At 37.6% G+C, this 25,572-nt stretch overlaps 1 protein-coding gene and 1 pseudogene across 2 annotated transcripts; both read left to right on the top strand.

The window, feature by feature from the left end:
- Nucleotides 1-24,799, top strand: PSMA6 (proteasome 20S subunit alpha 6). 2 transcript variants are annotated; one of them, XM_036271820.1, is made up of 7 exons: nt 9-186; nt 16,697-16,791; nt 17,245-17,326; nt 18,025-18,180; nt 20,775-20,953; nt 22,254-22,348; nt 24,561-24,788. In XM_036271820.1, the coding sequence occupies exons 1-7, from the start codon at nt 111-113 to the stop codon at nt 24,616-24,618; spliced, it is 741 nt and encodes a 246-aa protein (XP_036127713.1). In that variant the 5' UTR covers nt 9-110; the 3' UTR covers nt 24,619-24,788. The 2 variants fall into 2 exon arrangements, with proteins under 2 accessions (XP_036127714.1, XP_036127713.1); XM_036271821.1 differs by lacking the exon at nt 18,025-18,180 and having other exon boundaries at nt 1-186; nt 24,561-24,799.
- LOC118636736 lies at nt 13,617-14,002 on the top strand (annotated as a pseudogene).
- Nucleotides 24,800-25,572: the final 773 nt, after the last annotated feature.

The following is a 25,572-nucleotide window of genomic DNA, read 5'->3' as shown; positions in this document are numbered from 1 at the left end:
TGAAGCCGGCCGGTGCACCGGAAGTAGTCGCTTGGGCTTCCGGAGGGGTTTGTACGCCTGGCGTGGGAGCTACGGGGCCCTGAGACCGTTCTTCAAGTGGGGGTAGCAACATGTCCCGTGGTTCCAGCGCTGGTTTTGACCGCCACATTACCATTTTTTCTCCCGAGGGCCGGCTCTACCAAGTAGGTGAGTGAACCAGGTCCGCCTTTGGTCCACTCGAATTGCTCTGTCATGGTACGCCTGGAGTTTAGTCCAGAGCTGAAGCATGGCCGGAGTTGGGACGGGAGAAGGGCCTAGTCTGGGTTGGCGTCCCGTGGTGGTTCTCACCCCACTCTGGAGGCCGGGATCAGGGGCCTGAAGGCTGAAGGCCTCTTGCTGTTAAGGCGAGTGGCCGCACCGCCTGAACACAATAAAGATGTAGTTAAGGAAGGTAGAACCTAATGTTTGACAACGGTTTCCTGACGCCTATTCACTTGTTAGTTTTGGCCTAGGTAGACTCAACGTTTGTACTTCTCTAAAGCGTAGTTGGTTCCTTAACCTCCCAATTAAAACGTCCCTTCTCCGTTTTCCTTTGTTTGCAGCATGCACTTCCTTGTCCTGTGGTAGTGCTTTCCACCCAGGCATTCAGAGTTTTTATGCGCCAGACACTGCTGGTCCTAGGGGGTGCAGAGATGTCACACCCTCTTATATGGAAACCCACTGCTTAAAGGAAGTGACAGATACATAAACAAACGGAGAAAAAGGAAAATGCCAAATTACAATTATCTACAGAGTTCAGGACATTTTTGGAAAACTGGTAGATAGAATGTGTGATTGTCAGTTCTAGAGCGACTCCTGAAACTAAAACCCCCTTTTAACCCACATCTGTTTGACTGCACCTGTAGTTCAAAAGCTGGCTCTGAATTGTAGATGAGATATGGTGAACTAGCTGTTTACTGAAGAACAGCTTTAGTGGAAATAAATGCTAAGCTAGTTCTGAGTTATTCAATATAACAGTATATTTTGTTGGGTCGAAATGGTGTCAGGGTTTAGGTTATGATTGTAATTCAGACCCTTAATCTGTTTTCATAGAGAATTTATTATCAAGAGAACCTCATTCACATCTGGCCCTTGGTGGTTTTATTTTTGAGTGAGTTTAGCACCTCAGTGCCTCAGTGAGAACGATAATACAATCTGTGCTTAGAAATCATAAGGATGGAGTTGGCCTGTAAGTGAGGGTCTCCTCACCTGTACATTTTAGAAATAGAGTTAAAGCTAACTTGCGATGAAACCAATCCATTATATGGCTACACACTGTATATAATGTAGCAAGAAACAACATCGTATTAGGTAATTTAGTAACCCTTTTAACTGACTCCCAATTGAAAAATATGATAAAGCCTGGCCAGTGTGCCTCAGTGGTTGAGCGTCTGAGCATCGACCCATGCACCAAGAGGTCACCAGTTCTATCCCGGTCAGGGCACATGCCCAGGTTGTGGGCCAAATACCCAAGGAGGGGCATGCAGGAGGCGGCCAGTCGATGTTCTCTCTCATTGATGGGTTCTAACTCTCTCTCCCTATCCCTTCCTCTCTCTCTAAAGTCACTAAAGAGAAAAGAAACATATGACAACTGTTTTTTATCAATAATACCTAGACAGAATGATTTTAAACTCTGCCTTGCTAAATAACACATTTCTTTTGCTAATCGGGGTACTAATTAGACATTGCTAGGAAAAGGAAAGTGAAAGAATAGTTAGTATGAGCAAGCAGTATTGTGGTGAAGAGTTCAGGCCCTGGAGCCATAACATGGATTCAGATACCTTGCCTGCTCTATAGTGGCCGACCAAATGATACAACTCTAGCCTTAGTTTCTTTTTGCAAAGTTGGGCTAATAATTCCTTTTGTGGTGGTTTTGAAGATTAAATAAGGTGATGTGAGAACAGTGGTTAGCACAGTGTTAAGTGCTCAGTGAATGTTACTAGATTCCTGTTGGATTTTTTGGCTTCTTTCTCCTATTAGATTAGTTGCTCTGTAGACCTGGAATCTTTCCCTTTTTGTAGTCCATCCATGCTTAGTTCTCTAGTGAAATATATGTACATTATCATAATATCATAAATGCTATTTATTAATTGTAAACTTTAGAATCCACCTAAGCAAAGTATATAAAGATTATAGAGTGCAAACTTTAATCTTGACAGTAGAAAAATAATATAACAAAAATGGGGTGATGACAAGGGAAGGAAAGATCAATGGAAAAGTGAATATGCTCCTCATCTTCCATAGTTGGGACTCAAGAGATAAATGTAGTCTAAAGTTGGTAAATCAAAAAATAGAAGTATAAATTTAAAGTTACAATGCTAACCATAATTATAAGCAAACTTTTGACAGTGTGTGCCTGCAGGGAGTAGGGAGAAAGATTTTTTTTATTGTCATTTGTACCCTTTGTAACTATTGAAAATTTTCTGTTGACATATGTATTTAAGTTGTGTGTGTGTATAGAAAAACTGTATAGCTATATACAGAAATGTAATTTTAGGAATTCCCCACGTTATCAGTAGGGCAGCTAAGGCCCTGGTGGAGCAAATAGGCCTGGCTACTTTCAAACCCCCCTCTTCTGCTTGCTGATCTTTTGCTGGATAGATTCGGCAAGAAGAAGAGCAGTCACTTGAATTTGCCTGCCAGGTGGATGTGAGCACTGCCTGCTTCTAAGAAAGGAACATGCTGCCCAGCAGGTGTGGCTCAGTGGTTGAACATCGACCCGTGCACCAAAAGGTCACCGATTCTATTCCCAGTCAGGGCACATGCCCAGGTTGTGGGCCCAATCCCCAGTGTAGGGCATGTAGAAGGCAGCAGTCGATGTTCTCTCTCATTGATGTTTCCATCTATCTCTCCCTCTTTCTTCCTCTCTCTAAACTCAATAAAGAAAAAATAAATAAATAAAAAAGAAAGGAACATGCTGATAAGGAACAGAAAATAAATGGACTGGTGGAGGCAGACTAAAAAGGACAGTTTTCTAATCTAGAAAACTATATTGAAGCCAGGATTTCTGGGTTCAGTTCTTGCTACACATCAACTTTGAGAACTTTCTTCATATGTAAAATAGAGATAATAATTCCACCTACCTTATAAGGGTATAAGGATTTAATGAATTAATAGATGTAAAATACTTAGTGTCTGTCACATAGTAAGTGCTCAATAAATGTTTCTGTGAAGGATACTGTCAGGAAGAAACAAGTGGCTGATAAAAATGGAATTGGAATCAGGAGTTTTATAAATAAATGGACTGAGAAATACTTACTGTTTGTTTGCTTCTTTTGCTGTTAAAAAAAATATTCTTATTTTAAAGTAGTGTTTTTCAATCCAGACTTCTCATGCCCTCCTTGAATTTGATTTGAAATTAAATGTCTGTGTATACACAAATATACATACCTATTATAACTACACAGAAGGTAATGAGGTCAAACACTGCTATATTTTGAAACTTCATATTCCCCTTCCCACCAGTGCCAAAGATTTCTAGTGACTTCATCCACTTGAAGATCACCATTTGGAAGTACTATGAAATGAGACACACTTCCCATTTAGGTTACATGGTTTAGAGAAAGACAGAATGAACAACTTAAGAAAATCCTAATAGCAAAAAGTTTCTAGTCACACAGCATTGAAATTGAATATAGACACATCCTGCAGAGTACGTACCTGTCTTGCCCCCAAACATTTCTTGTTTTTTTAATAACCAAACTTAATAGAATATATGGATCTCTTGATTTGTTTTTATTTTCCCAGCCCATGTTTGGGGGGGGGGGGGCGGTATTTATTTCCCAAAACTCAATATAGCACTTGAAGCAAAATTATGAGTGAGAAAATCTTGAGGCACATTCGGATAATTGGCGGAACCTCAAAATCACCTGTAGATGCTGATAGGCATCCATAAAGGTGATGTGCATCTCCACTATTGCTAGCAGCACACTAAGCAGGTCATACTGTGGGCCATTGTCTGGCATTGTGTGCTTATTTTGAAAACTTTGTCACAGTGACTTTTATATTTAGCCCCTGTTTTTTTCCTAGTATCACGCAAATGAGTCCCAGAAAAGTTGGGAAAGTGTTGGGGAAGTTTGTAGGGAAGAAAACGAAGTAAGAGATAACTGTGGAAAAGAGATCTCTATACAAAACAACTATTTATTAGCCATTTTGTTTGTGACTAAGGAAGCAATTTACATTCTAATGTTATGGTTTACTGTTAGGCTGAACCATATAAAACTGCTGATTTTGACTTTTTTTTTTTTTTTTTTATCTTTAAAATGGCTGTTTCTTGTAGTTCAACCAAATACATATAGGTACATATTTAAGATTGGGAACTCAACAGCTGAATATAATCCATTATAATTTCTCCCATTTAAAAAATGGGAAATGGGCTATCAGTTGGACATTCAAGAACAGATTACTGAGATTAGTGTAATTGTGTTTGCTACTTTTGCAAGTTTCTGAAATTTTACCCAAAAAACCAAAATCTTTAGTAGTGATGGAAATAAATTGTATAATTACTATTTCCAGCATTTGAATTCTGTCTTTAAAAAATAAATATACCTTTTAAATGCTGCCCATAAACCATTCCGGTTGTTTTTATTTATTTATTTTTTAATCCTCACTCAAGGGTATTTTTCCATTTATGTTCAGATAGTGTGGGAGGGAGGGAGGAGAGTAGAGAGAGAGAAACATCAATGTGAGAGGGACACATTGATTTTTTTTTAATATATTTTTCTTTATTGATTTTAGAGAGAGAGGAAGGGAGAGGGAGAGAGAGATAGAACTATCAGTGAGAGAGAACATCGATTGGCTGCCTCCTGCATGCCCCACACTGGGGATTGGGCCCACACCTGGGCATGTTCCCTGACTGGGAATCGAACCAGCAAGGCAGTTTCCATTTTTCTTGAAATTATTACAAAATATATATTTTATGGTAGTAGTGTTAAAATTTATACAAAATTTTATTGAAAATTACAACATGGTGAGTACTAAAATAACAGTACAAAGAAAGGGTACCAAGGGAAGTGACACTGCTTAGGAGAGCCGGGAAAGGTTCCTCAGAGAAGATGAATTGATCTAGATGGAGATTAAGGAACTTTGTAGGTCAGTGTGACTAGAGTGTAGACAGTGACAACTGGAAAAGTAGATTGTAACAAAATTTTAAAGAGATTTGGGTAGTATGCTAGGGTTTGGACTTTATTCTGTGGGTTTTGGACATAGCTAGCAGAAGTCTTTAACAATGACAGGATTATTAAATCAGAGTGCAGGAGGACTGAGGGTAGAATTAGGATTAGAGTAGAAGGGGGCTTGATGGCAGGAAGACCAATGAGAAGAAGCTAGTTCACTAATCCATATAAATCCTGATGCGTGAACTAAGGTATTGAGAGAGAAAGTGTGGAAAGGAGACTGAGTTGAGAAGATGTAAGTGGACATTTGAGAGAGAAAAGGCGAAGAATCAAGGGTGGTACCCAGTTTGTAGCTTGAAAAACTGAGTGGTTAGTTAATACCATTATTTGAGATAAAGACTATAAGAAAAGTAGCAAATTTATAGAGAGAGTTGTTTGCTTTCATACTTGCCTGTGGGTGAAATAGGCATTTGCAAGTATGGGGTCAGAGGTAATGATGACAGAGCAGTGATAAGATAAAATCCAGGGATAGGGAGAAATGGCAGAATCTGGCTGAAGAGATGGAAGCAGTGAAAGACTGAGAAGGGAAGTTCAGAGGAGTAGGAGATGAACAGTAGCAATGATGCTCTACTTTTTTTGCAGGGGGGAAAGAAACATCGATTGGCTGCCTCCTGCATGCCCCCTACTAGGGATCAAGCCCAAAACTCCGGGCAGGTGCCCTGACCCGGGAATTGAACTGGGACCTCTCAGTCCATAGGGCAACACTCAATCCATTGAGCTACACTGGCCAGGCAGAATGATATTATTTTAAGAACTTCAAAATTCAGTTCCTCGGTTGCATTGGCCACATTTCAGGTGCTCAATAGCCTTATGTAGCTAATGGCTATTATATTGGATAGTGCAGATATAGACCATCACAGAAAATTATGTGGGTTAGCACTAGACTATAGAGAGAGGGAGAGGAAAAGGACCCATTTAATGAATCATAGCAAATTCACAGGTGCATTCTCTATTGAGAAGGGTTTTTTTTTTGTTTTTTAATGTGAAATATTTTTTGTGGAACAAAGTTTTATTCTGTGGTGGAGAGTAGCCTTATCTTTTGTGGCTTTTATATTTTGCATTTAAGCAGACCAGATAAGTAATACAAATGAGAGTGCAACAGGCTAAGGGAGATATGACAAGGAGTTGTGGGAACTGTGGAAAACAGCAAAACACGTGCCAGCCCTATATGATTTTGCTATGTGCACATGAGGAGCAGGTGTTAACAGAATTTTTTTTCCCTAAGAAAAACTAAATCCTGATTTTATTTTATCTGACTCTTAGTTAATTAAAATCTTTCTAGAAAACCCTGGCATTCTAAGCCAACTTGAATAAGTTGGATTGGGTCCCCGGCCAACCTTTGACTCTAATACTTTCTGGTTGCAAATTTAATTTTAAATGTCCTTGGTTGCTACTTTCTTTGATTCTCCAGCCTGGGTGTGGAGGGTAGAAATACACATTTTAAAGTGCTCAAATTAGCCCAGCTGGTGTGGCTCAGTGGTTGAGCATCAACCCATGGACCAAGAGGTCGCCGGTTCAGTTCTTGATTAAAGCACATGCCCAGGCTGTGGGCTCCATCCCCAGTGCGGGGTGTGCCAGAGGCAGCCAATTGATGTGTCTCTCTCATCGATATTTCTATCTCTCTCTCCCCCTTCTCCCTTTCTCTCCCTCTCTCTCTCTCAAAATCAATAAAACATTAAAAATAAAACAGAGTGCTAAAATTAGTGGTGAAATAGGAAATGCTCTCAGAATTCAGAGAAAGTTTAGGTTTTGTTTTGGTTTTTTTTCAGAGAGAGGAGGGGAGAAGAAGATAGGAGGGTTGAAGAATCCCATCTGGGACGGTCAGAGAAAGTGTCCATGGGAAATGGAAGAGGCTTGAAGGGGAAGGGCAAGCTATGGCTAGGTGGACATTAAGAGTAAGAGTGCAATTCAGGCTAAACATAAAGAAACAAAGACATGGGGTGTGGGAAGGATCAAGCAAGGTCTGTAAATATAAAGGGTAATGTGAAAGGAGAGTTGGTAAGTATTCCAAACTAATAGTTCTCAGTGGCCATAGATGGACTTTATTTAGGCCAAATTTGTGTTCTGAACAATTGGATAATGAAAGCAAGCAATTGAAAATTAGAGAAGATTAAGGATAGTGACTCAGATATTAGAATCATCTGTATAGGAGTGACTATTCCTTACCTCTATAATATCTATAGTGATACCGCCTCCCACACACACACACACACACACACTTTTAGTCCTGATACTGGGGATTTGTATTCTCATTTTCTTGATTAGTCTAACTAGAGGTTTGTATTCATTTCCTTTGGCTGTTGTAACAAATTACCACCAACTTTGTGGCTTAAACAACAGAAATCTATTTTCTCACAGTTCTGGAAACCAGAAGTTCAAAATCAGTATCAGTGGATCAAAATCAAGGTGTGCACAGGGTTGTGCTCTCTCTGGAGGCTTTCAGGGAGAATGCATTTTTCACCTCTTCCACTTCTAGAGGCTGCCAGCATTCTTTGGCTTATGGCTTCATCACTCCAGTCTTCTAAACCAGCATCATAGTCAAATGTCACTCTGCTTCCTCTTCACAGTATCTTTTCCTCCATTTGTTTAAAATCTCTCTCTGCTTATCTTAAATGTCAAATTGCATTTAGGGCCCACCGAGATAACTTTCCCCTGTCAGGGTACTTAAGTTAATCACATCTGCAAAGATTCTTTTTTTGGAGCCATATAAGGTAATAGAGATTCTAGGATTAAGACATGGATATCATTTGGGGACCATTTTTAGCATACCAAAAGAGTTTATAACTGTTGGTTTGTTTGTGGTCAAAGAATCCAGTTTTTGCTAACAGTTCTATTTTTGTCTGTGTTTTTGATTTCTGATCTTTATTGTTTCTTTTTTTCTAATTTGGTTTTACCTTTGCCCTTTTCTACCGTCTTAAAGTAAAAACTTAAGTCATTGATTTTAAACCCTTTCTAATATAAACAATTAAGACTATTGTGTTAGTTTTCTGTGCTGCATAAAAATTACCACAAACTTAGCAGCTTAAAATAACGCACACTTATTATCTCACAGTTTCTTTAGGTCAGGAGTAGTCTGGACACAGCTTAGCTGGGTCCTCTGCCTAGGATCTTACAAGGCTGCAATCACAGTGTCGTCCAAGCTTTGTTCTCATCTCAAAGCTCAACTGGAGAAGAATCTGCTTCCAAGCTCACTGAGGTTGTTGGCAGAATTCATTTCCTTGGGGACTGAGGACCCCAGCTACTTGCTGGCTGTACACAGGGGGTTCCTTGCCATACAACTACTTACCAAGCCAACAAGAAGAATCTCTAGAGTGAGCCTGTTAGCAATACAGAGTCTCATCTAATATAATCAGGAGTGAGGCATCCCATTACTATCACCATATTCAGTTTGTTAGAAGCAAGTTACAGGTACTGCTCACACTCAAGGGAAGGGGATTACACAAAAATGTGAACACCAGGAGGCAGAGATTGAGGGGTGGGGGGGCCATCTTAGAGCCTGTCCACCATAGCAATAAAATGCCTCCTGAACACAGTTTTATCTGCCTCCTGCAAATTACTGTTCAATTCAGAATATTTTTAAATTTTCCTTGTGATTACTTCTTTGACCCATGGATTATATAGAAATATGTTTTTAAATTTTCAAATACTTAGGGATTTCAGTACTTTATAATTTATCAAGATTTGTTTTATGGCCTAACACACGAACTGTATTGGTAAGTGTACCATATGTCAATTTCTTTTCATGTATTTTGAAGTACTCTTAAAGGTATATATACAATTATGATTATTATGCTTTATTAATTGATTCTTCTACCATTTTGAAATGTTCATCTTTTTTTTTAAATATGTTTTTATTTATTTATTTATTTTTCTTTTTAGAGCGAGAGAGATAGAAACATTGATGTGAGAGAGAAACATCAATTGGTTGCCTCCTGCACGGTCCCCACTGGGGATCGAGCCCACAACATAGGCACGTCCCCTGACTGGAAATCGAACCAGAACCTCTCAGCCTATGGGACGACACTCAATCCACTGAGCCACACTGGCTGGGCTGAAATGTTCCTCTTTATCTCTGATAACACTGTCTTAAAGTCTACTTTGTCTTATATATGGTATACTTCTTTTCATCCACTTTTTAAAGTGTGTCTCTTGTAGACAGCATAGATTTGAATCTTGCTTATTTAGCCACTCTGAAAATTTTTGCATTTTATTGGAGTATTTTGTCCATTAACATTTAATGCAGTTGTTGACATGATTAAAATTTACTATTTTGTAATTTCTGTCACATATATATATGAATTCTTTATTTTTAATATAAATTTTTTTTAATCCTCACCCAAGGACATTTTTCCATTTTTTGTTCAGATAGAGTGGGAGGGAGGGAGGGAGAGAAACATCGATGTGAAAGGGACACATCGAGTGGTCGCCACCCGCACAACCCAACCAGGGCCAGGGACAAACTGCAGCCAAGGCACATGCCCTTAATGGGAACTGAACCTGGGTCTCTCTGGACCACAGGCCGACGCTCTAACCTCTGAGCCAAACCAGCCAGGGCTAATTTTGTTTTTTTCTTTATTGATTTTAGAGAGAAAGGGAGAGGGAGAGAAAGTCAGAAACATTGATGAGAGAGAACATCAATTTGCCTCCTCCTGCATGCCCCTACTGGGGATCTGGTCCACAACCTGGGCATGTGCCCTGTCCAGGAATCGAACCGGCGACCTCTTTGTGCATGGGTCAACACTCAGCCACTGAGCCACACCAGCAAGGCTGAATTCTTTTTTTTTTTTTTTTTTTTTTTAAGAAAAAGGGTGGGGGGAGAGAAAGAGAGAAACATTGTTTGGCTGCCTTACACACACATCCCAACCAGGGATTGAGCCTGAAACCTGGGCATGAACCCTGACCAGGAATCAAACCAGTGACCCTTCAGCACTGGACGTCGCTCAACCAGCTGAGTCTGTTTCTCTGTTTTGTTTGTTCTGCTGTTCTTCCTTTTTTGTCTTCTTTTGGATTGTTTGGATATTTTTAGAATTTCATTTTAATCTATTAGCTTTCTGGCTACTTGACATTTTTTAGAGGTTGCTCTGAGGACTATAATATACATGCTTAAATTCTTTCTTCCAATCTTCTTAGAGTTAATATTTATCACTTCACATAAAATGTACAAACCTTGAAACCTTATTAAGTCCATTTATTCCTTTCCCTTTCTATAGGTAACACATTACATATTTTATAAACTCCACAAATGTTATTTTTGTGAGGTATTTTTAATTTTTCTTTATTGATTTTGAGAGAGAGAGGGAGAGAGAGATAGAAACATCGATGAGAGAGAACATCAGTTCGCTGCCTTCTGCATGCCCCCCCCACACTGGGGATTGAGCCCACACCCTAGGCATGTGCCCTGACCAGAAATCGAACCAGCAACCTCTTGGTGCATTGGTCAGCAGTCAAACACTGAGCCACATGGGCTGGACGGTATTTTTAAAGAATTAAAGAGAGCCCTGGCCGGTTTGGCTCAGCAGTTAAAGCGTCAGCCTGCGGTCCAGAGAGACCCAGGTTCGGTTTCCGCTAAGGGCACATGCCTCGGTTGCAGCCGTGGTTGGGTCATGCGGGTGGCAGCCACGAGATGTACCTTTCACGTTGATGTTTCTCTCTCTCTTTCTCTCTCTCCCTCCCACTCTGTCTGAACAGAAAATGGAAAAATGTCCTCGGGTGAGGATTTTAAAAAAAAGAATTAAAGAGAATAAAATTATCTTTTATATTTACCATTTTTTATATTCTTTATTTCTAAAGGTTGGAGTTTTCATTAGGTATCATTTTTCCTTCTGCCCAAAGAACTCCTTTAATATTTCTTGTCGTAGAGCTGTCTTTATTTTACCTTCATTCTTGAAGGGTTTTTTTTTTTTTAATTAAATTTATTGGGGTGACATTGGTTAATAAAATTATCTAGGTTTCAAGTGCATAATTATATGATGCATGATCTGTATATTGCATTGTGTGCCCATCACCCAAAGTCAAATCATCTTTCATCACCATACATTTGGCTCCCTTTACTACCCCCTCCACCACCATCCCTCTGGTAACCACCTTTCTCTTTGTCTGCGAGTTTCAGTTTTTATATCCCACGTATGAATGAGATCATATGGTTCTTAGGTTTTTCTGACTGATTTATTTTGCCTAACATAATAATCTCAAGGTCCATCCATATTGTTGCAAGTGGCAGTTTCATCTTTTTTTTTTCTTCCCCAACCTATTGTCTGTCATCTTTTCTTATGGCTAAATAGTATTCCATAGTACAATAAACCCTCAATTTTGCAGACCTCCATTTAATGGACTTTGGATTTAACAGACAAAATTTCCAGTCCATATGTCATAATGTGAAAATTAACACCCTGTTAATTTAAAAATGCTTTTAACCAAGATTTGCTTATAATTAAATTAACAGGTTATTTTGTTGTTGATTCACTGTTATTTTTAACAAATTTTAGAAAATAGGCCATATGCTGGAAAAACCACTGTAGTTATTTTGCCAACATAAATAAATATTACATATCTACAACTATAATCTACATATTTAGATCTAAGAGTCACCGCTCGTAAATAGTATATAGCGAATGATTAGCATGTGATCCCATCGCATCACTTGAGGTAAATTGGTTCTGTTGTTGTATGACCTTTCTGCAGCAGTTTTAACACGTGCAGGCCCCCCAGCCATGTGCATTCATTTACTTGCAGTGACTGGTGAGTGCACTCATTTACTAGACCTATTCAGTATAAGTTTAAAACTACTGTAATGCATATAGAAAACTTTTCTGTGAAGTTAAATTACTTAATTAATACATACTTAATTTTAATTACACAAACATGTCTACATAAGTAAAAATGGGTAAACTAATTACTTTGTCAAATTTCTAATAAGCACATTGGGAAAACCTACTTTATTATATAACAGACTTTCGGCTTTAACAGACACCCCGTATCCTGAATAGTCCATTATATCAAGGTTTTACTGTATATATGTACCACATACCACATCTTCTTTATTCTTTTTTTTTTCTTTATTGATTTTGGAGAGAGGAGGGGAGTGGGAGAGATAGAAACATCGATGAGAGAGAACATTGATTGGCTGCCTCCTGCATGCCCCCCACTGGGGAGTTAGCCCACAATCTGAACATGTGCCCTGACCGGGAACCGAACCGTTGACCTCTTGGTGCATAGTTCAGTGCTCAACCACTGAGCCATACTGGCCCGGCTATAACACATCTTTTTTTTTTTAATCCTCACCCGAGGACATTTTTCCAGTTTTTGTTCAGGTAGAGTGGGAGGGAGAGAGAAGAAGAGAGAGAGAGGGAAACATTGACGTGAAAGGGACACATCGAGTGGCTGCCACCTGCACGACCAACCAGGGCCGGGGACAAACTGCAATCGAGGTACACGCCCTTAGCGGGAACCGAACCCAGATCTCTCTGGACCGCAGGCCGGCGCTCTAACCGCTGAGCCAAACCGGCCAGGGCACACATCATCTTTATCCAGTCATCTATCAAAGGATACTTTGATGTTTCCATGTCTCGTCCACCATGAATAGTGCTGCAGTGAACCTGTATAGGAGTACATATATCTTTGCAAATACATGTTTTCAAGTTTTTCGGGTAGACACCGAGAAGAGGGATTGCTGGCTCATATGGTGACTCGATTCTTAATTTTTTGAAGAATCGCCATATTGTTTTTCATAGTGGCTATACAGTGTATATTCCACCAGCAGTGAATGAGAGTTTCTTTTTCTCCACAAGCTCTCCATCACTTGTTATTAGTTGTCTTGTTGATAATAGCCATTCTATCAGGTGTGAGGTGGTATCCCATTGTAGTTTTGGTTTGCTTTTCCCTGACAGCTAGTGGTATTGAACCTCTTCGTATGTCTGTTGGCCATTTGTATGTCTTGGGAAAAGTGTTCAGGTCTCCCATTTTTTAACTGGTTGGTTGTTTTGGGGTTTTTTTTAAGTGTTGAGTTGTATGAGTTCTCTATATGTTTTGGATATTAACCCCTTGTTGGAGCTGTTGTTTACCATATCTCCCATTTGTTGGTTTCTTTTTTGTTTTGTTGGCAGTTTTTTTTTTCCTGTGCAGAAGCTTTTTTGTTTAATTAATTCCATTCATTTTTTTTTTTGCCTTTACTTCCCTTGCCTTTGGGGTCAAATTCATGAATTCTCTGAGGGTTCAGGCTGCTCAGTGGCTCTGGAGGCGGGTAACCAGGAGCAAGATTTTTTTTTTCTTTAATCCTCACCCAAGGACATTTTTTCATTTTTTGTTCGGATAGAGCCGGGAGGGAGGGAGAGAGAGAGAGAGAGAGAGAGAGAAATATCGACGTGAAAGGTGCACATTGAGTGGCTGCCACCCGCATGACCCAACCAGGGCCGGGGACAAACTGCATCCGAGGTACATGCCCTTAGCGGGAACTGAACCTGGGTCTCTGGACCGCAGGCCGAAGCTCTAACCACTGAGCCAAACCAGCCAGGGTGGAGCAAAATGTTTTGAATTGACAAATGTTGGACATCAGGAGTCAGTCCCCATGGAGATTACCTTTGATAACAGATTTCTGGAGAATAGCTGAGTTTGTGTTTTTGTTTTTCAAAACTGCTTCAGCAAGATGTGGGAAAAGAAAGAGGCAACAGAAACTCGTCTGATTCCAGATGTGATGGTGGAAGTGGGCCCCCAGGAAATCTCCCCAGAAGAATGGGTCAAATTAATCATCTGTGTGGTCCCACTCTTCATCCAATGGCGGGTGGATGAGGAAGGTAAATGTCTGCTTTAAGAAGCAGACAACTGGATGTGCACCTTCATAGTAGAAGGAAACCATCAAGCAGTGGAAGGATATTTTTGTTGGATATAGAATTCAGAACTGAAGGTTTTTCTTTCCACACTTTAATGATGTTCTACTATCTTCAGTGAATTCTGTGGAATTCAAATCATTGTTCTCTTATGTATAAGCTGTTTTTTTCCTCTGTTTCAAATGTTTCCCTAATTTTGCTTTTCAGGAATTTGAATATAGTGAGCCTACGTGTTGTTTTCTTTGTGTTTATCCACTTAGAGTTTGCTGGATCTTAAGTCTGAAATTATGTCTTGCCATATTTGAAACATTTTTAGCCATTATTTTTCAGATTTTTAAAAAAATCTTATTGATTAGCTTTTATATCCATTCGCTTTTTATTATCTTCATTCTGCAGTTAAGTACATATTTGGTTAATTTTTTTTTTTATTTTTTTATCCTCACCCGAGGACACTTTCCCATTTTTTTGTTCAGGTAGAGTGGGAGGGAGAGAGAGGAACAGAGAGAGAGAAACATCGATGTGAAAGGAACACATCGAGTGGCTGCCACCCGCACGACCGACCAGGGCCGGGGACAAACTGCAACCGAGGTACGCGCCCTTAGCGGGAACCAAACCCAGGTCTCTCAGGACCGCAGGTCAGCGCTCTAACCGCTGAGCCAAACCGGCCAGGGCTTGGTTAATTTTTATATTCCAATTATGTGTCCCAGTTCTACAGTTTCTATTTTGTTCTTTTGTATTTCCTTTACTGAGATTTTCTATCTCATTTCATTTTGAGAATATTTTCTGTTATGTCATTGAGCAGAGTTTTAATAACTTTTCCTGCTAATACAACATCTGGGTTATCTCAGGATTGGTCTCTTGCAAATGGATCACATTTTCCTGGTTTTGGTTTCTTTTTTGGTATGTTGACTAATTCCGGATTGTTCTGGACATTTGTGAATGATAGGTTGTGAAGACTGGATTCTGTTATATTCCTCCAAAAGAGTATTGATATTCCTAGAGGCAGTTCAGTTTATTTGAGTGGCAGCTCAAAATCTCACTTTCCATCCTTAGCTGGGCTGCCTGGAGTCTGTCTTGTACATGTGTGTTTATGGAATCAGCTAGAGATTTGGACAACATTTTATATAGAGAGGTTGGGACTCTCCCTCTCTGGCTCTTTTCTTTCTCTCCCTCATTTTCCAGCATCACTGGTTACCCCCAAACTGCTCTCTAGTTCTCTAGGCCAAAAGGACTGAGTTTTCTATGGGTGTTTAGTCTTGACTGGGACCTGGATTCAGGATATAGGCCATGAAAATTGGAAATTCATCCCATGCCATTCCTTTCTTCCAAATGTGGACTCCCCTTCTAGAATCTGCCTACTTTGGGCCACTTTCTTGTACCTTCAAGTAGTTATTGTTTTGCCTAGAATTTGTAGATTTTTATCTGTGTAGGGATAAGCAGCAGAACTGAAAAGCATTTTGAAATATATTTTAGAAGTTATTTGTAATATGGTATTTTAGAAGTTGTTGGCAGTGTAATGGATTGGTAAAAATAGTATAATTGACCAGTTAAATCTAAGCTAGATTTGAGGATTTCCTTAAGATGATTTTTTTAGTCATTTTGCACTGTTTTTTTGTTCTCTCTTCAATATATGGCCATTTAGAAATATTTGATAACGGATTTTTACTTTTAGCTCCTATTAAAGGAAATCCTTTGTTGTTGTAGGTAGTATCTTCCATGGCTGGTCCTCATTACCAATGGCTTTTTGAACAGATGAGGCCAAACCTCAGACCCAGTGCCCAGAATAATACTTTACAGAACTTTAAAAGCATCTATTATGTGTGAAAATGTAGATAGTGATTGGAGTTATGAGTAATTTTTTTATTTTATATTGTCTTATGTCTTTTCATGTTTTCTACAATGAGCATATATTCATTTCTGTTGCTGTTTTCCTAATTACAAAATGCATGTTTATATTAAATTTAAATATTATGGAAATATGTAACATAGGAAGAGGAGGGATAGGATAGTCTCATCTGCAATTCTACTCCAAAGGCAGACATTATCAACTAAACTACATGGTGTCAAAGTAGTTTGTTTTTATGCTAGTACTTTGATCCAGCTGTTTTAACAGCCTTAGAAATGGGTAATGGTTTGACAGCAACTATAAGTATACAAGCTGAAGTTTGTCATAGACAAACTAAAGAGTCCTATAAAAATGCAAAAATGTGATCCAGAAAAATTCAGCTTGGTAAGGAAAAAAACAATATAAAATAATCTAAGAGCAATTAAAACTGTGTGTGGTCAGATTAGTTGTTGGCCAAAAATTAACAGAATAGTAAATTTTGAGAAAATTTACAACTAAATTTGACCCAGATAAACCAGACTTAGTAGAAATATGGTCACAGAACCAACTTTTAAAATGATAAAATATAACTGATAAAGATTTGACATAATAAATTAACCAAATCTTTATTTGAAATTTGGCTCTTGAGCCTGATAAAAATGATTTCAGTAAAATTAAAATGGAGTTGGTTTAACTATGATTTATTATATTATTTTGACTTTTCATGTCTTAGCATTCTATATTAGCGCTTACAGGTCTGTCTCACGCTTTCTAATGACTGCTTATTGTCCCATTGCATGAATTCATTATAATTTATTCTGCCTTTTTTTTAAAAAAAACAATATTCTGTTTTCTAGAATATGCTTTTAAGGCTATTAACCAGGGTGGCCTTACATCGGTAGCTGTCAGAGGAAAAGATTGTGCAGTAATTGTCACACAGAAGAAAGTACCTGTAAGTAATACTGCCCACATAGTCGATTATTACAGAATATGTCAGAATTTTTCATGAGTTTACACAAAGGGATATTATTATCTATATATGTTAACACTATTCTTGCTTTGACTCTGCTTTCCTGTGTTTATTGAGCAACTATTCACAATTTAATGAGTAGACGCACTTAACATATTAAACTTTGTGATATAATGATAAGCACAGTGGGCTTTCTAGGTTCTTAGTCTTCAGAGACCTTGAAACACATTTTGTGAGCTGTAGTTCTTGCCCCCGGAAACATACCATCTAAAAAAGGAAAACAGAGTCTCCCTTCCCCTTTTTAAAAATTGGTTTTAACTGTAAAGTGAACAAGATATTTATTATATAGTGTATTGTTATAATTCCACAATATTTTTATCACTATACAGAGACCTGTGATTTTTTTTAATTATCTTGATTTATTTTGTTCATTAGGACAAATTATTGGATTCCAGCACAGTGACTCACTTATTCAAGATAACTGAAAACATTGGCTGTGTGATGACAGGAATGACAGGTAATTGGCTCAGTGTCTACTAAGATTTATTTTCTTCATATTATTTTTGAGTTTTATACTGATTTTAAAATGCACCCTTTAGTGCCTTTTTTTTTCAGGTGATATGAGTAGATTTGCAGTTTTCTAAGGCTGGTATTAATATCTTCAGAGTATTGTGAGTTTTTTTGAAATCATGAGTATAATAGAATTAGATAGCCATATTACTGTTAGGGAAACTGAACTGAGGCCCCTCTCCTAGTTGATTTATTTCAGATGTAGTTAATAGTATAAGGAGATGTAAGTCAGTATATCTCAAACCAGGTAATAATGACACTGGTTAGAAGTAGATGAGAATTATAAAAATTACTTTGGGTTTCTATTTTCTGAAACCTAGGGAAATTCAAGATTATCAAAAAAGATCAAGAGAAACATTCTCTCGTCTTAAAACTTGTCCTTAGGGAGTTATTAATTATAGAAACTGTTTTGACAGCTGATGAAAGGGCTCAGAATAAAAGGGCAGTACTGTGTAGAACTTCATCTTAAAAAATTTTTTTGTCATGTATTTGTTGCTGAGTCATTCACTATTCATTGGTGGGAGAAAAAGCCATAGTGGACGACTTCTGCTTTCCTGAAGTCTAATGGAGATATATATGGAAAATAGTCTGACTTGGAGGTCCATTCTTTCCTTCTAAAGAAATAAACCTTTTTTATGCTCTTAGCTGACAGCAGATCCCAGGTACAGAGGGCACGTTATGAGGCAGCTAATTGGAAATACAAGTATGGCTATGAGATTCCTGTGGACATGCTGTGTAAAAGAATTGCTGATATTTCTCAGGTCTACACACAGAATGCTGAAATGAGGCCTCTTGGTTGTTGTAAGTATTCTAAGAAGTCCCCCAAATAAGAGATGAATTTAGAATTTTTTTTTAGAGAACATGCATAAAGTAAGTTATTTCAGTAACACCTGGGTTCTGAACATGTGGTTTGGAAATTATATAAAGTGAGAAAATCTTTATAATAAGTCAGCAATGAAGGGTAGGTTTCACAACAGTATTTACAATGTTATCTTTAAGCTTTTGATGCTATTAGACTTTTTATCAAAATATTTCTATTTAGGGTATGTGAGTTGAACGATCCAAGTTGCTGTTATATTAGGCTGTTGTAGTGAGGGTTCTACAGTAATTCTAGATTACTAGTTCAAAGGAAATGCCTAAATTAGGCATATTAACAATGTGGTTGTTTTTTTGACCACCCTGAAGAATCAGGCTTACACACATACACCTGTGATTCATATTTTTAGAAAAATTTTTTTTAAAAACAAGGAAAATTTTATTGGTAGAGGGATATGATTTACTGATTTTAAACTTGACATAATAAATTATCCTGAAAAATTCAACACGTTTGTTTTTCACATAGTCTCATTTCTTTATGAAATTAAAGCAATGTAATGACTTTTTTTTTAGCATCTAATGCTATTTTTTGACCTCTCAAAAATTCTTCCTTGAGCCCTGGCCGGTTTGGCTCAGCGGTTAGAGCATTGGCCTGCCATCCAGAGAGACCCGGGTTCGGTTCCCACTGGAGACGCGTACCTCAGTTACAGTTTGTCCCCGGCCCTGGTTGGGTCATACAGGTGGCAGCCACTTGATGTGTCCCTTTCACATCGATGTTTCTCTCTCTCTCTCTCCCCCTCCCACTCTATCTGAACGAAAAGTCCTCTGGTGAGGATTAAAAAAAAAAATTCTTCCTTGATTTTTTCAGTGATACTCTTTTTTCCTCTATCTCACTTTCCTTAGCTCACCCTCTTCTGCCAGTCTCTTACTGATGTAGCTCACCAGGTTTCTCTCCCTGGTCCTTCTCTCCCTCTTGTTCTGTCTGTCTAGTCTCACCCATTGCCACATTAGCTTTAGCCCAGTCCCTTTCTCCATTGTCTGCAGATACTTCAAATTGAAATCATTGCTGTTTTCATCGGCTACTTTTCTTTTCTATCCCCACCCTACGTCCCCTGGTCATCTGATTAGTCATCAAGCTTTTCCTCTTCATTTCCTCTGTCACTTTTTCATCATCTCTTGCTTTTGCTACTAAATTTACCTGTCTCTTCCCTCCCTTCTCACTCTTTCATAGTCTGTCTTTTATATTGCTGCATGAGTTACCATTCTAAAATCAAATTTTGGTTGTTGCTCCCTTAGAAAAACGAGTTACTATTGGCTAAAGTGTAAATTGCAAACTCCTTAGTATGACGTGCAAGGCTCTTTAGAGTTTACTCCCAGATTGGATCTTTCTTGTGCTGCTTCCCTCCCTCATCTGAAGACCTGGTAATACACAGATCATTTGTCATTCCCTGGGTGTACCCTGACCTTTCATGTCTTGTTTCTTTTGCCTTGTTGGCCCTTCATGTCCTTATCACCTATTAAACCCTGTTCATCTTGCAACACCCTGGGGCAGAGCAGTGTTTTCTTGCTTCCCCCAGGCAGTAAGTGGATATCTCTTTCATGTTACCCTTATAGTTTGTATATATCAAGTATAAAATGTAAAGCAAATTACAGGGTGACATAACATTGGAATAAAGCAAATATCTGATCACTACCATAGTGTTTATCAATAAAATAAGGTTGAAAACTCCTCATTAGTAGACTCTATAAAACATCTATAAATGTAAATAAAGTGGTCAGTTCATACCGAATTTTAGAAGACAACACTTTTAAAAGAGGTAAGAAAGCAGGAGTTAAGCCATTCTTTAAATACTTTGTTACCTGCTCTGCTGAGTAGAAAGAAGTTCGGTGGTGATGGCTATTTTAATTATGTCGTATGTCATTCTAATATTAAATTTGTGGTAAACTTATGTAAAGAATTTAGAATTTGGTTTATACCAACAGTAACAAAGATGAGTAGTGTAGAGGTGAGCATTAGCCCTGAGGTGTATTTCACTTTGCTCCAGCATTCCCAACGTGTGTTTGTTACATATACTTTTAATCAGGAGTTCTTAAATTTAAAAAGAGAGAAAGTATTTCTTGTCAAGTAGATTTAAGAACTACTGAGCTATAAGTAGGTCGACCTACAGCAAAACACTTTAGAACACTCATAAGCTATTGTATATTATTATCTCTAAAAGAATTATATAAAAAGTATATTTTCCAAATTTATTTGACCAAGTAACATCTTGAGGAATTAGAGTTCAAAGGAACATGCTTTGAGTAATAGCAAGGATTCAAGAAGTTATTTGTGCATTACATTTGTGATAATTTGAACTTCCTAAAAACCTGTGATAAAACCTTTTGCAAAATGGAAATTTTGGTTACCTAATTTGTATGTAGTAATAAACTGTATTTTTTTTTATCAGTTTTTTTAAAGCAAAATATATATTCTAAGATAGATGGCCAAGGTAATGATTAACAACAGCTATATGACAATACAAGAAATTTTGCTGTATAAAGGTATAAGATATTTACTGAGTATCTTTCTTTCTTGTTAGGTATGATTTTAATTGGTATCGATGAAGAACAAGGCCCTCAGGTGTACAAGTGTGATCCTGCAGGTTACTACTGTGGGTTTAAAGCCACTGCAGCAGGCGTTAAACAAACCGAGTCAACCAGCTTTCTTGAAAAAAAAGTGAAGAAGAAATTTGATTGGACATTTGAACAAACAGTGGAAGTAAGTTAGCTGAAAGAAGCTGAGTTTTTTAATGCTATATAGAATAGTGGAGATCATTGCATACTTGACAATCTATTAACTATACCTGTCAAGTATATAGTCTATGAACTATACCTGTGAACTATATCACAAGATCCAGGTTTGTCAGCATAATATTAAAATTACTATCATTCCATTGGCATGGGAACAATGAGGACTGCTGTTATTCCCGTAATTCCCTATCTCATTTCATAATGTATTTGAAATTATTTTCAACAGAACACACTTACAGTGGAAAAATATAAAAGTAGTAATCAAGACTAGACCTAAAGGCCTGCATGGTTAAGACTCAAATTAAGCTTAAGCTTCTTGGTAGCAAAAGTGAAAAAATTGAGTCAGTAACGTTGCTCTAATGGTGTGCTAAAAAAAATAAATAAATAGACACACACCAGATTATCAGGGGAAGCAGACATCTTTCTAGTAGAAGAATATGCTCACAAATGACTTGGCAGAGAAATTATATCTGGAATACAAAAAGAGAGCTAGCTTTATGCAGTGTTCTTCATTATAATAAATAATGATTGGGAACTTTAAATTGATAGGACAGGCTAAAATTCTTATACAAATACTTTATTAGACTAAAGAAGCCTCTTATTTATTGCCAAGAAGTTAAAGACAAAAATTTTAGTAGATATTAGAATTAGGGTTTGGATACAGCCATTTCTAAAGACTTAACAACATGATTTTGACAAATGACAAAGGAAAAATTACCATGTGATACTTGTACATTTGGTTGGCAATATTATTTATACTAACAGGTGATATAAAGCTTGTCTTCATCTGGGAAGTATTGTGCCATGTTTAAATGTTTATTAAAGGTGTTTTTTTAATTGCAGTTTATAATTACATAAGTAATCACATCAGATACAGAGTCACTTAAAACATTCTTAAATTGTTATTACTGTAAATTTCTTGCAAAAAGTCTGTATTGTTCATTTTTATCCTCTACTCATCTCACTCCAAGTGCTAAGCATAGTGCCTGGCATGTGGTGGTCATCAACCAAACAGTTTTATGCAAATCTTTCTATTTTGTTTGATGGACCCCTTTGATTTATGGCTGGACTGGTATAAACAAGTTTCTTATCATTGGCAGGCAGCATATTAGAATTAAGCAATACATTAGTGGCTATAGAACTGTATCGCTGGAGCATGGAGCAGAAATGAATAGCTTGTGGTTAATTCATGATTTGAATAAGTTTGGAATGATAAAATCTTGGAATCTCTGAAAAGTACTATATTTTAATATTGATAATTTTTTCAGACTGCGATTACCTGCCTGTCTACTGTTCTATCAATTGATTTCAAACCTTCAGAAATAGAAGTTGGAGTAGTTACAGTTGAAAATCCTAAATTCAGGTGAGTTATATCATCAGCCAAGTACTTAAAGAAGTTTGCAAGTGATAAATTCCAGCCTAGAAAGGTAGATAAGTGAGGGTCCATTTGTGCTATAACTTGGGGAAAGAAAACATTTTCTTGAACTACAATTACAGTTTTTTTCTTCAGCACCTGAGAGATCTGTTTTAAAACTTACTGGATGTCTCTTTAAGATATAACTGCTTTTCTTCTCATTTCAGAGTGATTTTATATCTAATACCAAAAGTGACATGAAATAATCATAAAGTAAGAGGTGCTCTGGCCAGTTTGGCTCAGCTGTTAGAGCATCGGCCCGCAGACCAGAGAGTCCCAGGTTTGGTTCCCGCTAAGGGCATGTACCTTAGTTGCAGTTTGTCCCTGGTCCCGGTTGGGGTCATGTGGGTGGCAACCAGCCATTGTGACTCTCACATCGATGTTTCTCTCTCTCTCTCCCTCCTGCTCTATCTGAAGATATAAATAAATAAATAAATAAATAAATAAATAAATAAATAAATAAATAAATAAATAAATAAAGTGAGGGGTAAAGTAAGCATAAGTATTTTTCTTTCTTTTAGTTTAAGGTCAGTAGACATTCAGTTGTCAAAGTAGTTTTAAAGTTTTTTAGGTGGAGCCTCGATTATTTAGTGGTTATGTATGTGTACTACTAATATACATCAGACCCTATCTAGAGATCTTTGGAAGCCCCAAATTTTGAATACAGCTCATTGAATTGCAGGTGCTGGGTGTCTGTCTGCTCTTACTAAGTGAACTAAGTGACTAACTCCCACAAATCAACCTTATAGCTTCCATGAGTCAAATCTGTACTGACTGCTTAGCACATGTTAAGTTCATTTAATCCTCCCAGCAACCCTGTGAGGTTGTACTTACCATCAATTTGGTTGCCTTTTTGAATAGTGGAAAATACTTCAAGTAAGTCTGCAGATGCGAGGAACTGCTAGAAGGGAAGGCATGTTAGCATTTACGTGCATTTACTCTTAGGTCATAATTATAAGGACACATGGTTATGGTTAGAGGTACACCAGGCCTTGTAGAGTTTTTTTTCTAATTTGTTCTTTTTGTTGCCTGCAGGTAAGTGATACAAACATGAAAGACTTAAGAAAAATTTATAGAATAAAAAAAAAAGTCTATTCTCTAACTTTTTTCTGTAGTAAAAGGCCTTTTTTTTTTTAAGCAGTAAAATTCCATCAAGAGCAATTTACAGAGCTCTCTAAAGGACCTGCAATTAGTTTTTGTTTTCCTTTCATTCTGAGACCCTCCAACAACCTTTAAATTTTTCATTTCCATCAATTAGTTAAATAGATAAGAAACCAAAGATACCATGTCTTCAAAAAGCCCTTGTATCATTTATAAATTCTATGATAGTAAGTTTACTTAAATAACTAGACTATATAACATAAACATCAGATAACTATATAAGCTATTTACATTGCCCCAATTTGCACTAAATAATGTCACTGACAAATTTTACCTTTTAGAGATCCAGCAGGAATAGGTTGCATTAAAGGTTGCCAAGCAGTTGATTTCTTTGGGTCAAATATCATTTAGAAAGTACCATATGTGTCCAGCCGGTGTGGCTTAGTGGTTGAGTGTCAACCAATGCACCAAGAAGTCGCTGGTTCAATTCCTAGTCAGGACACATGCCCAGGTTGCGGGCCCAATCCCCAGTGGGGGACATGCAGGAGGCAGCCAGTCTATGTTCTCTCTCATTGATGTTTCCATCTCTCTCTCTCTCTCAAATCAATAAAGAAAAAAAAATTAAAAGAAAGCAAGCACTGTATGTTCAGCATGGAGTACCTTCTTTTCTCTCAGCTGATACAAACTTGAATTATAGTAGGTATAAAGGCATTTTGACATAAGAGCTAAAATAGAATATTTTATGTGTAGTTTAGCTTTATGTTTAATGTTTTCTATCATATCTACAACTAAAAGGCTTTTGTTTTCACAATACCTAATTCTAGATCTGATGTCATTTTTGTGTGTAGATGGAGTTGATTCCTTCAGAATAATCTAAAGGGATGAGTGGTGGGTGAATAGATTTTTTTAAAGATTGGCTATAAATTGATCATTGTTAAAGTTGTGCATTAGGTATACATGAGTTCATTATTATCCTACTTTTGTATGTGTTTGGAATTTCGCATAATAAAAGTTTTCAAAAAGTAAATAGTTTGGGGTTTTTTTCCCCTTTCCTTTCTAGGATTCTTACAGAAGCAGAGATTGACACTCACCTTGTTGCTCTAGCAGAGAGAGACTAAACATTGTAGTTAGTTTACCAAATCCATGACGCCACTTGCCTGTGTATTTGGTGACAACAGACCAACATTATGGAGACCCCTGGATTGAAAAAGAAACCTCTCCCACTCCTGCCACCGAACTGGTTAAGACTCTATATAAATAAATACAGTGCTTTTGGAAAATAATTGCATCCTGTCTTTTTTACTTCCAGTTTTAGGTATTATGCCTTTTGTACATGCAGACTGTTAATGTTCACCATCTTTACATTGTGACTTTATTCATTTTGTTGACCAAGTTCTAAGTTTCTGTGGCTTAAGAAACTTAACTGCCAGAAATTTATACTATAGAGATATGGCATAATTAAGAAATAGCAAACTAACATTCTGGTTTTAAAACTTTCTCTGTCTGTAAGTTGGCATGTGAGGCAAGGCCTTTATTTTACAATTCCTCATTCATTCAAACAAGATTGGGGGCATAGTTATAGACTTCCTCATTCATTCAAATGGGATATTTCTGAACCTGGACCCAAAGTTCTGTTGGAAGTTTTAATTGTAGTAAAGAGGTTAGCATTGATATTCAGTAGTTTTGAGATACACATTTAATCTATACTTAATAAGAACCAATATGTTTTGTTTGTTAATCCTCACCTGAGGATGTTTTTATAGACTTAGATAGAGTGGGAGGGAGGGGTAGGAGAGGGAAAGAAACATCAGTGTGAGAGAGACACGTTGATCGGTTGCCTCTCGTAGGACCTTGCAACCCAGGTACATGCCCTTGACTGGGAATTAAACTCATGCTCCTTCAGTCCATGGGCCAACACTTTAACTGCTGAGCCAAACCAGCCAGGGCAAGAACCAGTATTTTTAAGAGCAGAAATTGTAGTTACCTTTGGGAAACAGTGGGGCTAGAAAAGTTGTAGAATATGTATATTTTTCTATGCTGCTTTAAGATTAATTATTTAAAGCTGACTTTAA

This window comes from Molossus molossus, unplaced genomic scaffold, assembly GCF_014108415.1.
Source record: "Molossus molossus isolate mMolMol1 unplaced genomic scaffold, mMolMol1.p scaffold_m16_p_1, whole genome shotgun sequence".
Lineage (NCBI taxonomy): Eukaryota > Metazoa > Chordata > Mammalia > Chiroptera > Molossidae > Molossus > Molossus molossus.
The sequence above is the reverse complement of the archived record's forward strand: the minus strand, read 5'-3'. Positions and strand labels throughout refer to the sequence as shown.